The sequence below is a fragment of the Danio rerio genome, chromosome 13, assembly GCF_052040795.2.
Source record: "Danio rerio strain M-AB ecotype USA chromosome 13, GRCz13ab, whole genome shotgun sequence".
Taxonomy (NCBI): Eukaryota; Metazoa; Chordata; class Actinopteri; order Cypriniformes; family Danionidae; genus Danio; species Danio rerio.
Genome location: NC_141033.1, coordinates 52,675,352 through 52,691,558, shown reverse-complemented (window position 1 = coordinate 52,691,558; position 16,207 = coordinate 52,675,352). Strand labels below are relative to the sequence as shown.

At 34.3% G+C, this 16,207-nt stretch overlaps 1 protein-coding gene across 2 annotated transcripts in view; it reads left to right on the top strand.

Annotated features, from left to right (window-relative positions):
* gng4 (guanine nucleotide binding protein (G protein), gamma 4) overlaps positions 1–15,993 on the top strand; it is a 40,352-nt gene extending 24,359 nt beyond the window's left edge. The window contains exons 3-4 of one of the 2 annotated variants that reach the window (XR_015506472.1): positions 8,911–11,224; positions 15,196–15,993. Coding sequence is in view for 1 of the 2 variants with exons in the window: in XM_087279857.1 (XP_087135983.1) it covers positions 8,911–9,039 (129 nt within the window). In the remaining variant the exon portion in view is untranslated. Of the gene's footprint in view, positions 1–8,910; positions 11,585–15,195 lie in introns of those variants that run through there. The other variant, XM_087279857.1, reaches the window with a different exon arrangement.
* Positions 15,994–16,207: the final 214 nt, after the last annotated feature.

Here is a 16,207-nt window from a genome sequence, read left to right as displayed (position 1 = left end):
GAATGTATATAAATTTCATTTTACAAGCTCATAAACATGACATTCAGTGCTGATTGTTATTTTATAACTATAGCCATCATGTCAATAATGGCTTTTTAACATTTTTACCCACTTTTCATGTGCCTTGGACAAGATTTCTAGTGGATTTTTATGAATCCCTTATCCAAATAGCACCATTCCAACTTAACCTCCTGGGAGTGAGTGGCCACATACATAAACAGCACATTTTAGCTCTTATGTCTAATGTTTTATATTTTGTTAGAGACATACAGTGCCATCCTACAACTGTTTTGCAGCATATGAAATGTCCCAAACACTATTTTAACTGTGAAAAATGGGCGAAAAATTTTGTTCACTGATAGTCAAAACATGTTCAGAAATAAGTGTGTATGTGTTATTAATGCAATTTAATGTTATTAAAAAACAGTCAGGAAAAAAACTGCTGTGTTCAAGGCAGAAATAAAGAGTTTTTCATTTCTCACAACACTATTTACATTTGCACAACAGGTAATGCATTTCATTCATTCATTTTCTTGTCGGTTTAGTCCCTTTATTACAGTTTTTCTCGATTGCTTGGATGTAGTTGTCAACTGAAACTCCACATTTTCAAAACAGTTAACACACAGGCCTAAACAGCGGCACTCATGGTCAAAATGACACATTTTGCTTGCAAAAGGCACATATCGTGTCAAAACATTTAACATATGCAACAAAAGCTAGTTTTACCTTCAAACAACACAACTTGCAAACAAGTATATGAGCTCTTTCAATTAATCATTACACAATGGACAACAAAATACAAAATACAGAACTCAAAATGCACCACCATTGCTTGCCATTGTAGCTTATAGCCAATGGCATTTGTTGTCTCTATTTGGGCTGTCAATTTTGCCTTTTTGCAAAGAATTGGATCAAGAATAAGATGTGCTTTGATTGAATATATATTGAATTCATGACATTTTTCAAACTGTGGCTGAAAACTGAAATACTGTATATAAAAAAAAACAGACAAAAGTAATAAAATACTGTAAATATTAGAGAAAACACATGTAAACTAATATACAGTCAAAACTATTGGGAGTATAGGACATAGCCATATTGACCTCCTCCATCAATGCTGGCACAGAACAACACAGACCTTCCATCGTTTTTATAATGTTTGCAGACTGATGGCTAATTGAAGATTTGTGTGAAGGAGTGTCAAACCGGTGCTTCAGTGATTTCATACTGATGTTGGTAGTTTTTAATAGTTAGGAATAGATGGATTCTGTTTGGTTACCAAAACTAAAACAATGGAGTTTGGACTGCTTGAATGACATCTGTGTTAACTATTTGGAAAAATGGTGGGGAAAATGTGTCAACCCAATGAGAAAGGGTTTACACATTTGCAAGACCGGTCCTCTGCTCTGCTGGGATAGTGATGAGGAAAATGAAGAGGAACCTAGTTTCTTTAACCAGGTCAAAGCAAACTAGAAAAACTGTAATCCGGGGTCGCCACAGCGGAAGGAACGTTTATCTGGTTTACTCTTGGACTCTCGGTTACCCTGGTTTAGCTTTTGCCCTTCCTCTCGACGCTGGATATGTTTGCATTGTTGCTCGCTGAACATTCCTGACCTAATTTCATTAAATTTTACCGGCAATTGAATCCATCTATCTAGTGTGTTTTCCTGAACGTGACACTGCTACTGTGATGTGCACAAATGACTGATTGTTTTGAGAAATGCATGAACTGTTGTGCAAATGTAAATAGTGCTGTGAGAAATGCACCAAAGCCACTGGGAAAAACTGTAATTATATAATGTACAAGCTTATAATGCAACAGTTAACCTAATATAATTAAAGTAATGCTTGTTATTTATTTTTAAATATTATATGAACACAATTAGGAAACGACCCATGGCAACTTTGTCATACAGTTTGCGATCTTTACATTCGGCCAACAGCCCTCTACTATGTTTGCTTTTTTGCCCTTCATAAAAAAAAACAGTTTGAGCACCCCTGGCCTAGAGAGTCATGCAGTGTACACACAATGGTGATCAGACAGTTATGAAAGTCATGAACTCGGCCTTAACTGGTTAGCGATGTTTTGGAAATGAAGCCCAGCTCTGTTTACTAGATATCTCTTTCGGGCTGAGCATGTGGAAGTGAAATTAAATGTGAAAAGCACAATGCAGTTCAGCAGGACGGGCTGGTTTACTTTCATGAATTCCTCAATCACACAGTGGAATGTGATCTGTGTTAATTAGTGCGGCTGGTGTGCTGTAATTACAGACTCAGTGTTAAACCCAGAGCGGCCGGAGCTCGTGAGGACTTCAGCACTGAATACTGTAATAATTCACTTCTGCTGCTGACATTCACACAGGGGACAAAAGCAACATGGGACGGAAGTAACAGACAATTTAGCTTACCCAATTCACCTATAGCGCATGTGTTCGAGCTGCTAACCATTGTGCCTTTTTTTATTTTCATTCATTCATTCATTCATTCATTCATTCATTCATTCATTCATTCATTCGTTCATTAATTTTCTTTTTGGCTCAGTCCTTTTATTAATCAGGGGTTGCCACAGCGGAATGAACCGCCAACTTATCCAGCATATGTTTTATGCCCTTTCAGCTGCAATCCATCTCTGGGAAACACCCATACAATCTCTTTCACACACATACGGACAAATTTAGTTCATCAATTCCCCTATAGCGCATGTGTTTGGACTGTGGGGGAAACCGGAGCACCCGGAGGAAATCCACGCCAACACGGGGAGAACATGCAAACTCCACACAGAAATGCCAAGGCTCGAACCAGTGACCTGGCGACAGTGCTAACCACTATGCTACCCCATAATAATTTTATTATTAATTTATTTTTAATTATTATTTTAAATAAATAAAATGTGTCTTTGCTTTTATACTATAGTGTTTTATATGTATTTGTTACCTTATTTATTTTAAATCATTTAAATCATTCCTCATATAATTCCTACTGTAGGAAACCCTGCATTATATAACAGTAACCTGCTGTAGTATTTTAATATTTCACACTCTGACATGTAAAGTGACTCCCATTTTATTCAAGCTTTAAATCAGTTCATGATTTCCTTAGGATTCAAACCTATGACATTAGCATTGCTAGTGCCATATTCTTCAATATATTTAACATGTTTATATCATAGTACTCCAGGAATAAACACGCAGTAATACTCCAGTACTCTACGGTGGAGCGAGGAGGAGGAGTGTGACTGTAGTGTGTTTGTTTATGGTGTTGTGTTTGTACCATCTGGCTGTGATCGTCACACACGCCCGGATATAACTCTCGGCTTCAGTCCGACAGCTGCGTCTCATCAGCTCTCAGATGAATCAAACACATGGCCGTGCTCCTCTCATAAACAACAACATGAGTTAAGTGAGGAATAATTAATGATGCGCTGTTGCATTATTAGAAAAATGCTTTATTTTTTAATAACTCAACAGACCGGAGTGCATTATTCTGCTTATACTCTGGTTCTCACAGCTAAATCCACTGTTCAAATGTTGTATTTGAGACTTAATTTGGCCTCGAATGTCTCCTGTCTGTAGCACTAGCTTCCTCCACATCACCTCCAAAGCCTTCTGTCGTGTTCTGATGTGATTTCTGACTGTTGTAGTTGTGAAATAGCTCCAGTCATTCAGCGTTGTAGTGATATGGAGCTGTAATGCGCTCAAAACCTGCTAGGACTACTTTATCTGCCAAACACCTTAGAATAAGCCAATCAGAATCAAGCATGCAACAGACCATATGACGTACACCACTGCATCTTAATTTGGGACTTATGCACTGAATTTTCGGTCGCTGAAAATATGATCTGAACAAAACATCACACTGCTCAGCCATAATAATAACTAATAACTCAATAACTTAACTTAATAACTCAAAATAGCTCAGTATTTTTCCACTCGTGTATTATTATTTTATTGTTGTTATTTTTTTATTGATTTAAGAATAATAACTATTTATAAGGTTTAAAATTTTAAATATAGAAGCAATAATTTCAATAATATTTATTATTAATATTCTTATTAATATTATTGATTTAGGAAAAATAATGTTTAAAATTTGAAATATAGAAGAAAAAATAATAATATTTATTATTATTAGTAGTAGAAGAAGTAGTAGTAGTAGTTTTGAAATATAATACTGTTTAAAATATTAAATACAGAAGCAACAATACTAATAATATTTATTATCATTATTACTATTATTATTATGATATATTAATAAATAAATAAAAACATTAATATATTATAAAAATGTTAATTATTTATCATATTTAAAATATTAAATATAAAAGCAATATTAGCATAAATAATAGTAATAATGATAAAATTATAATTTCCTAGAGATGGGTTGCAGCTGGAAGGGCATCCAGTGCTTAAAAATGTGCTGGATAAGTTGGCGGTTCATTCCGCTTTGGCGACCCCGGATTAATAAAGGGACTAAGCCGACAAGAAAATGAATGAATGAATAAAATTATAACAATAATTATAATAATAAAATGTATTGTTATTATTATTGATTAAAGAATGATTATTTTCAAATAAATTAAATATTAAATTTAGAAGCAATAACACTAATAATATTAATTATTATTTACATTATTATTATTATTATTATTATTATTATTATTATAGATTTAAGAAACATGATAAATATTTATAATGGTTAAAATATTAAATATAAAAGCAATTTTAACAATAATAATGACAAATGATGATTATAAAAATAAAATTTATAACTATTATAATAATTTTTATTATTATTAATATCATTATTATTGATTTAAGAATAATCAATAATCTCCTCCTTATATTGTTTAAAATATCAAATATGGAAGCAATAATATCAATACTATTAAGTATTTTTATTATATTATTATTGTATTATAAAGTTAAGAATAATGATAATTATTTGTTAAATTATTATAAAAGCAATATTAACTGTAATACTAATAATATTAAGCATTATTATTATTATTATTATTATTATTATTATTATAGAATCAAGAAAAAATATTGTTGATTGTTTTTAAATATTAAATATATAAGCATTATTTAAAATAATAATAATTATTACATAATAATAATAATACATTTATTATTATTATTATCATTATTGTTGTTGTTGTTGTTTATTTAAAAATAATGATTGTTTATTATGTTTAGAAATATTAAATATAAAAGCAATAATAACATTGTTGTCAGGTCCTGTGTTATGCATATGTTTTGGTCATATGACCTTTCCCATGTGCTCCTTTGTTCTGTTTCCCGCTGTTTCTTAATGTTCATTAGTTCCACCTGTGTCTCACCCCTGTTAGTGATTCATTAGTTCCATCATGTCATGTGTATTGATATCTCCGTGTTTACCATTGTCCGGTATTCTTGGTTATGCGTTGTCTACACCCCATGTCGTTCCTGAGTCTCCTGTGCTTCCTATGTCTTCCAAGTGAGTGTAATCTACATAAGTCTACGTGTTCGATAACTCCTGAGATTCTTTGCCTTTCTGAGAGGGCCCAGGTGTGTATTATTATTATTATTATTTTATTGTTATTTTGCATTTAGGAATAAAGATAATTATTTATAATGATTAAAATATTAAATATAAAAACAATATTAACAATAATAATGATTATTAATATTATTATTATTATTATTATTATTATTATTATTTATAATAATTATTATTACTGTTATTATAAGTCATTATGAGTGAAAACATGATCTGATTTTTAAGATCAAATTATATTTTTTGTTCTGTTTTATTTCTTTAAATTATTTATATTTCTTATGTTATTTTATTATTCTCTATTTGTACTTTTTTATTAAGGGGATTTTGCACTCTGAATTATGATCTATGAGAGAGGTGAAAGCTTGGATTCTGTCGGCAGAACCTTACGTGGAGGTCAATTAACACTGGCTAAGATGGAGAGTTCACGCAGAGGTCACGCAGAGGTCAGAGCATCATATGATGACGGATCAGTGGAGTAAAGTGGGCAGAAAACACACACTGTTTATAAGTGTGTGAGTAAGCGTGTGTGTGTAGTGCTACATTCATGTGCTCTGATGACTCCAGAAAACACACACAGCTCCCAAAGGAATCAGTATATCCTCCTCATGCAGACCTGTGCTTTCACTTTGACCCAAAAACACAGCCGTTTGATCTGTTCACCTTCATCTTGCTCTTGCATTAACGCTTCATTTGGACAAACACTGCTGCACGCAAAAGGTCAAATATTCATGCAGTTTCAAATAAGCATTTTATAGTGGAATAAGTTTCCAAATGTCATTTATTCTTGTGATTTAAGGCTGAATTTTTCACATTACTGCAGTCTTGATTGTCACATGATCCTTTGAGATGCATTTCTGATTATTATTATGATTGATAGCAGTTGTGCTGCTTTTTTTTTGTTTACTTTATTTTAATTAAATCATTAATCATTAATTGTGCAAACTGTGATACATTACCATTTACAGGTTTGGGATGAATACAAAATAGTAAAATTATTGTTTATTATTATTATTATTTTCATTCATTAATTCATTCATTCATTTTCTTTTCAGCTTAATCCGTTTATTAATCATGAGTCACCACAGCGGAATGAACCGCCAACTTATCCAGCATATGTTTTACACAGCGGATGCCCATCCAGCTGCAACCCATCACTGGGAAACATCCATACACTCTCATTCACACACACTCATACACTAGGGTTAGTTTAGCTTACCCAGTTCACCTATAGCGCATGTGTTTGAACTGTGGGGGAAACTGGAGCACCCTGAGGAAACCCATGCCAACACGGGGAGAACATGCAAACTCCAATGCCAACTGAGACTTGAACCAGAAACCTTCTTGCTGTGAGGCGACAGCGCTACCCACTGCACTGCCTATTATTACTATTATTATAAATAATAAAATATTATATTTATTTATTGTATTTTTATTATATATAATTATTATTTTGTTGCTTTTATATTTCATATTTTAATAAACATTTACAATATTCATCATTATTGTTTAATTAAAAATATATAATTATTATTAGTATTTTTATTATTTATATTTTAATTAATTTGTAATACTACTACTACTAAATAATAATAATAGTAATAATAATAATAATAATAATGATAATACAGAATTTTTTACAGTTCAATTAACTGTTTACTATTACAAATAATAATTATAAAAGCGTTGATCACTGGTCAAATGTAATAAATGATATATAAATAGTTATACCTGCTTCTAAGGTGGCAGAATAGAGAGGGCGGCGTCCCCGACACAACCCTCACCACCCGCGCCCTCAGTTATATCTGCATCTAGTGCGGTAGAATAAAGAGGGCGGCGACCCCAACACTACCCTTACCACTTGCGCCCTCATTAATGTCCGCTTTTAAGGTGGCAGAATAGAGAGGGCGGCGTCCCCGACACTACCCTCACCACCCGCACCCTCAGTTATATCCGCTTTTAAGGTGGCAGAATAAAGAGGGCTGCGTCCCCGACACTACCCTCACCACTCGCGCCCTCAGTTATATCCGCTTTTAAGGTGGCAGAATAGAGAGGGTGGCGTCCCCGACACTACCCTCACCACTTGCGCCCTCAGATATATCCGCTTCTAAGGTGGCAGAATAGAGAGGGTGGCGTCCCCGACACTACCCTCACCACTTGCGCCCTCAGATATATCCGCTTCTAAGGTGGCAGAATAGAGAGAGCGGCGTCCCCGACACTACCCTCACCACTCGCGCCCTCAGTTATGTCCACGTCTAGTGCGGTAGAATAGGAAGGGCGGTGTCCCTGACACTACCCTCACCACCCGCACCCTCAGTTATGTCCGCGTCTAGTGCGGTAGAATAGGAAGGGCGGTGTCCCCGACACTACCCTTACCACCCGCGCCCTCAGTTATGTCCGGGTCTAGTGCGGTAGAATAGAGAGGGCCGCGTCCCCAACACTACCCTCACCACCTGCGCCCTCAGTTATATCCGCGTCTAGTGCGGTAGAATAGAGAGGGCGGTGTCCCCGACTTTACCCTAACCACCCGCGCCCTCAGTTATGTCCGCGTCTAGTGCGGTAGAATAGAGAGGGCGGTGTCCCCGACACTACCCTTACCACCCGGTGTCCCCAACACTAGGGGTTATTTTAACTAAGGGATTATTTTATTGTTTTATAATGATTGATAAGTAAATAAAAACAGCAGTGTAAATTTGACGTAATAATATAAAAAATAATCATTAAGTTTTGTGTTAATGTGTCATGTTTCTGCCCAATATTACATGCTTCATGCACACTGCCACTTTAAATAAAAGTTATTTTTTAAAGAATTTGACATGTGGCCCTTCACTTGGTTTGCAAAACTTAATGTGGACCTCGGGTCTAAAAAGTTTGCCCACCACTGATCTAAACAGTCTCTGGGTCAATGCCTGTAAAGATTTATGGACATCTTCTTGGACACTTTTAATGCTTCCAAACAGTTTGCTGCAATTATAAATCGCTCATGTCTTGAGGTAGTTTATGTGACCGGACAGGAATTTCAGGACTGCTTCTAATCCCCATAAACAAAAATAAAGTAGTGACTGCAGGTTGAAGTACTGTAGTGGAGCAAAAGTACAGATATTTTACTCAAGGGAAAGTAAAAGTACACATTTATAAAACTACTTAGTAAATTACAATTCCTGAGGAAAAACCACTCAATACAGTAGTTTGAGTATCTGTAATGTATTACTTTACACCTCTGATTATAAATGAACAAAATGAAAACGATGCTTTTATTGACCAAATAAATTGATTAAATTGTCAGCATATTCCCATATAGATCTTAACCGTGATAATAATCCGCCGTTTTTACCAAACGAATTGTCTGATATTTGTGCATCTGTGTGTGTCCAGGTGTCGAAGGCAGCAGCGGACCTGATGGCGTACTGTGACGCTCATATACGAGAGGACCCGCTCATCGTGCCAGTGCCGGCGTCAGAAAACCCGTTCCGGGAGAAGAAGTTCTTCTGCACGATCCTCTGAGGCCGAGCCGCGGGTCCAGGAGCTCTGCACGCGTCTCTGCTGCTGCGTTTTCAGCAGTTTTCAGCTGTTTGAGCGCAGCTGCCGCATCTGTTGATGGTCCGATCCCTCCTGCAGGGGGTCAATTAACTGGCAACCCAGTCAGAGCGTCTCATGTCTCGTTAAATAGGTTCGTTATTGCTTCGTAAATTAGAGAACAGCCTTTCTCACTGCTTATGGGATGAGAGATTTGTGTGTGCGTACGTGTGTGTGGGTGTGTGTGCTGGTTTTGGTTGGTTTTTGAAAACACACATTTGTATAATGACATGGGTATGACCTACAATGTTGAGGTGTGTGTGTGTGTTGGTTTTGTTGGATTATGAGGACATGGCTTGTGTCCTTATAAAGCGAAACTGTTAAACATCATACTTAACGTGGTCTTTTCACATTCAAAATGTGCCGCATATTTCATTTGAGGGTACGCATATAGTAAGTGTTTTTTTTTACAGTATAAATACATTACACCTATGGAGAGTCCTTGTAAACCATCAAAATCAACGTGTGTGTGTGTACTGGTTTTGGTGGTTTTTGAGAACACACTTTTATATTATGATATGGGTATGACCTAAAATGTTAAGGTGTGTGTGTGTGTGTGTGTGTGTGTGTACTGGTTTTGGTGGTATATGTGGACACATATGTGTATACGATGCTAGTATTACAACATTGAGGTGATTTATGAGGACATGGCTTTTGTTCACATTCAAAATTTGCCACAGGTTTCCTTTGAGGGTTGGGTGTTGTGGTCAGGCCATATTTTAGGTGTTTTTACAGTATGATATACATTCCACCTATAGAGAATCCTTGTAAAACCACCAAAACAAGTGTGTAATGGTTTTTGTTGGGTTATGAGGACATACCCTGTGTCCTCATTATGTGAAACTGTTAAACATCTTACTTAATGTTGTCTTTTCACATTCAAAATGTGCTGCATATTTCATTTGAGGGTTTGGTTTAGTGGTTGGGCCATACAGTAAGTGTTTTTATACAGGATGAAATACATAACACCTTTGGAGAGTCCTTGTAAACCACCAAAATCGACGTGTGTGTAATGGTTTTTGTAGTTTTTGAGAGCACACATTTAATTAATGACATGGGTATCACCTATTATGTTGAGGTGTAGGTGTGTGTGTGTTTGTCTACTAGTTTTGGTGGTTTATGAGGACACAAATATGAATACAATGTAAGTATTACTACATTGAGGTGATTTATGAGGACATGGCTTGTGTTCCCATTCGAAATTTGCCACAGGTTCTCTTTGAGGGTTGGGTGTAGTGGTAGGGCCAAATATTAAGTGTTTTTACAGTATGAAAAACATTACACCTAGTGAAAGTCCTTGTACACCACCAAAACCAATGTGTGTGTATACTGGTTGTGGTGGTTTACAAGGACAAAATATCATATAGTGGCATGGGTTTGACCTACACTGTTAAAAGTAATTAATTTCTTAATTACTTAAAATTGAGTTAACCAGTCACCTTAAAAGCAACAACTTGATTTTACTTTTACAAAGTCAGTAAACCCATTGACTTTTAGACGTATGCACGTACTTTTGTGTTTGTTTACTTAGTAATACTACTTAATAATGATGAGTTTACTCTCTTTTTTACTTGTCACCTAATCGCTTTTACAGTTTGTAAATGTTGAGGTGTATGTGTGTACAGGTTTTTGTAGTTTACAAGGACACTAATGTGTTTATGATTTTAGTATTACAACATTCATGTAATTTATGAGGACATGTCCTCGTAATGCAAAACTGTTAGAAATCATACTTGGTAATCATGTGGTCTTTTCGCATTCAAAATTTGCCACGGGTTTCCTGTGAGGGTTGGGTTTAGGGGTAGGGCCATACATTAAATTGTTTATACACCTGTGGAGAGTCCTCATAACCCACCAAAACAAATTTTGTGTGTGTAGCACGTGGTTTTGGGGGTTTATTAGAACACAAATGTGTATAATGATATTAATATGACATGTCCTCATAATGCAAACAGTTCAAATTCATACTTGGTTTTTTACATTTAGAATTTCCCACGTGTTTGCTGTGGGGGTTGTGTGTAGGGGTAGGGTTTCTCTTTTACTGTATACAATGCTTTACGCCTATGGAATGTTCTCATAAACCACAAAAACCAATGTGTGTTTGGTTGTGTGTGTGATGGTTCTGTTTTGCCTCATTTCTCGTGCCACAGAGCCAGAGGATGGAAAACCATGATGTTTTGTACTATATTGGGACGTTTTTATAAACTGTGTTTGATATGCATTGATCCTCAAATATTTGGACACATTCAATGCTCAAAAAAAACTCCTTCACTATTAATTGATTGTTGTTTAGTTGACAAATGTTAAATCTTTTGGAGCAGGTAGTGAATAAAAAGCATCTTATGAGGTTAGTGATTATTTTACAGAAGATCAAATATGATTTTTTTCTTTATTATTGAGAGTTTTTTGCACTACCCAGATAGTTTAAGACATAAATGATAGTAATTAGAACAAAATGACTGTATACAAAACAGGAAAGATGACGAAAAGAAGAATATAAACAAAGTAGTTGTTCATTTTTTATACAGATGGAGAAGTTGAATATCATATCCATATATATATATATATATATATATATATATATATATATATATATATATATATATATATATATATATATATATATATACATATATACATATATATATATATATATATATATATATATATATATATATATATATATATATACATACATACATACATACATACATATACATATATATATATATATATATATATATATATATATATATATATATATACATATATATACATATATATACATATTTACGTTTATTCAATGCTAAAGAAATCATCACATTTCATCACAGGAGTTAATTACATTTTAAAGTCTATTCAGATACAGAACATCTATTTTAAAGTACAATAAAATTTGACAATAATACTGATTTACTGCATTCATTTGATTATATAATTTCAGTCTTATTTTACCATAGTGAATAAGCATTGATGTGCCCAAACCTTTGACTACTAGAGCATCTGTATTTTCTTTACAATTATTTACAATCTCTCCCCATTACAGTATACCGATATACAGTATGGAATCAAGTGTTATTTCAGCTTATGCAAGTCAAATTTGATTCAGTTTCCAAATGGCATTGTGATAAACAGAACAGGATGCTGAATCACTAAGTCATTTGTGATTGTGAATACTAATTTAATCCCCTTTAGACTTAATGAATTGATTCTGAATCAGTGGTTTTAAATCTTCCTCGTTCTAGTTTCTGGAATTCGCTGTGCTTGAGGGTTTGCACTGGTGTGTCTGGATAAAAGTTTAACTGTACAGGTGTATTTTCTGATATAAAAACAACCCGAGACTGGGGTTCCTTATCATTTGTGCCGATAACTGTGAGATCACATTATTTTCCTCTTTATCACAACGTTATTTGGAGACTTTGCACTCATACAGATGATTTTTAAAGCTGAAGTGTGCCATTTTCAACCATGGGGAAAGCCATGGTGTGACACTTTTCAGGGAAATCAACATACAAATAACTCTTACCATTGACTCTATATGTTAATCGAGGATAGGAAAATTAATGGCTATTTAAGAAATGTGTACAAATTAGGTTAACGTGAACTGTTAACAATGAAAATTACTTGTGAAGCATTTATTAATCTTATTTAATGTCAATATAGACTTATTTTTGAACTTAATTTTTGTTTTTAGAAGACATGCTTAAAACATGCTAGCATGTTACAAACATATTAAAACATGCTTTTAAAAACTAGTTGACATTTAAAACATGCTTAAGTGTTAAATCATCTTATCATTAGTGTGCTAAAAACATTAGCATTGATCTAAAACATTAGACATGTAAAACGTTAACATGTTAATGCATGCAATTCATTGTGTTAACATGTTAGCAATTTGCTAAAACATGTCTAGAAATGTCTTAAGATCCTAGTAGTATGCTGGTTACAAACATGCTAAATCAGGGTAGCAGTTTGCTAAAACGTGTAAGGATCGTCTAAATAACCTAGCAACATGCTAAAACAGGTTATCAGTACATTGAAATATTGTACAAATTTCTTAACGTGTTTGCAACATGCTAAAACAGTTTAAAAACATGTCAAAATAGAACATGTTTAGTGGTTTGCTAAAACATGTTTAGAAATGTCTAAATATCCTAGCTGTGTGCTGGTTTAAAACATGTCAAATCTGGGTAGCAGTTTGCTAAAACATGTTAGCAATTTGTTAACATGTTTGCAAAATGGTAAAACAGTTTTTAAAACATATTAAAATTGAGAAGCGATTTGCTAAACCATATCTAGAAATGTCTAAGAATCCTAGCAGTATGCTGATTACAAACATGCTAAATCTGGGTAGCAGTTTGCTTAAAAATGTTAGAATTGTCTATATAACCTAGCAACATGCTAAAACATAATAGTAATTAGGACATGTTTGAACATGCTAAAACAGTTAAACCATGTTAAAATGGGAAGTGATTTGCTAAAACATGTCAACAAATGTCTAAAGATCCTATCAGTATGCTTGTTACAAACATGTTAAATCAGGGTAGCAGTTTGCAAAACATGTTTTGGTCTAAATAACCTAGCAACATGCTAAAACAGGTTATAAGCACATTGAAACATGGTAGCCATTTGTTAAAACATGTTTGCAACATGCTAAAACATTAAAATAAAGAAGCGATTTGCTAAAACATGTCTAGAAATGTCTAAAGAACATACTGTAGCACTATGCTGGTAGCGAACTGCTAAAACATGTTAGAAATGTCTTAACATCCTAGCAACTTGCCAAAACAGTTTCCCAAAATGGTAAACATGTAAGCAATGTGTTAAATCATTAGAAACGTAGCATGTTAGCCGTTTATGATAGAAGAGATGTCCTTAAAAAAACTTAAAACAGCAATGTTAAAACATGCAGTTAACATATTCAAACATGTTAACAAGTGATAAAAACAAAAACTTAATATGTCTGACACGGCTTGCTAGCAGCAGAATGTGTTAGCATATAACCAAAACATGATAGAAACATGCTAACAAAACACTAAAATGTGATCGTTTTGATTTGAATGACATGCCTAAAATTTATATTGTGCATTTGTTATTATTATTAGTAAATCATTAAATAGAGAAGTCGGGGTTGCAATTTGCTAAAACATGTTAGAATGGTCTAAATAACCTAGCAACATGCTAAAACAGGTTATAAGCACATTGAAACACGGTAGCCATTTGTTAAAACATGTTTGCAACATGCTAAAACATGTTAAAATAAAGAAGCGATTTGCTAAAACATGTCTAGAAATGTCTAAAGAACATACTGTAGCACTATGCTGGTAGCGAACTGCTAAAACATGTTAGAAATGTCTTAACATCCTAGCAACTTGCCAAAACAGTTTCCCAAAATGGTAAACAAGCAATGTGTTAAATCATTAGAAACGTAGCAAGTAAGCCGTTTATGATAGAAGAGATGTCCTTAAAAAAAACTTAAAACAGCAATGTTAAAACATGCAGTTAACATATTCAAACATGTTAACAAGTGATAAAAACAGAAACTTAATATGTCTGATACCGCTTGCTAGCAGCAGAATGTGTTAGCATATACCCAAAACATGATAGAAACATGCTAGCAAAATACTAAAATGTGATCGTTTTGATTTGAATGACATGCCTAAAATATATATTGTGTATTTGCTATTATTATTATTATTTCCAGACCTGAGATAATATGGTTTAACAATGGCGTTTTTTAATAACTAACTAAGATTAATAAATGCTATAACAGGTGTGTTCATTGTTAGTTATTAACAAAAAAATATGAGTTTTCTGTTAAGTGTTACCAAGAAATGACACGCACCACTTTTATATGGTCCATTGAATGGGATCTGGCCTTTTTTATCTCATTGAGAACACATTAAACAGGCAGATTCAGTCCTCTGTCAGCTCCATGCTAATGCTAATGTTTTCCTCACTCATCTGAACGGCCTTACTAGCGCTGGACATGTTTCTCAGTTGTTTTGCCTGTCCTCATTCAAACAGCAAGGCCTTTGACTGAAATGCCAAACGGAGAGCTTGCATGTTTACCTGCTGTGTGAGTGTGTGTTTGTGTGTGTGTGTGTGTGTGTGTGTGTGTGTGTGTGCATATAGAGAGGTGGTTTCTGAGTGCCAAGTACTGTGACTATGGCGTGTCCTCTACACTGTTATTTCACAGGCTTTTTTCCTATTCAAAACAACAACAAAAAAAAAAGCACAATGTCAAATGTTTTTCTTTATATCACTGTATTTTAGCCTAGCCTTTGCTAATTTCTACAAGACCAAGTGTTATTAAATGAATGCGCAGCGCCTGGTTGAGGTGTAACCTGTATTAAAGCCCCTTTAAAGTGTGCTACGGTGGCCATTGAGTGTCTATTGACACCCAGACTTTTGCCATCATCTGGAGATCAACGTCAAAGTGCGCCGAGATGTATATTAGAAATGCTGATGTTGCATGAGATCGCCTTTAAATGAAGAGAAAACTAAGAGTGTGGGTATTAAAAATGATGATATTGTGTTCTAATAGCTTAACATTTACTTTTACAACAGCATCAATGAGAAACGAGGAGTTGTTGGAGCGAAAACGGAGCTGATTTCTATACAGGATTACAGTGCAAATGAACCCCAACCTGTAAATGATCTTTTAAATAATACTATGATTATTATTCTTATTATTATGAACACATAACCTGCATGGACTGACTCTACCCTATATTTAATTATTAGAACTTTGAGATACCTTGTAATTGAATCAATGCCTAAATGTTTGGATTTGTTGGTGCTTTTCTGCACTTTTCTCTTTTAGAAGTCTGAATGTGTAGATCTGTGCAGTTGTACAAATTAATAAACCTTTTAAAAGTGTCTGCGTTCAATATTTAGCGTGATTGCTTTCTATGAGTGTTGGTGCTTGCTTGATATGATGTGCTAGTCCTGATAATATTGAATGTAGAGGATTAATGTGTTGACAAGAGAGACATCTACTGGTGGAATAAAATATTGCATGCTATGTATTACTGTTTTTGGTCGTTTTTACCCTGCTGAAAAATCCAGCTTAAACCAGCCTAAGCTGGTTGGC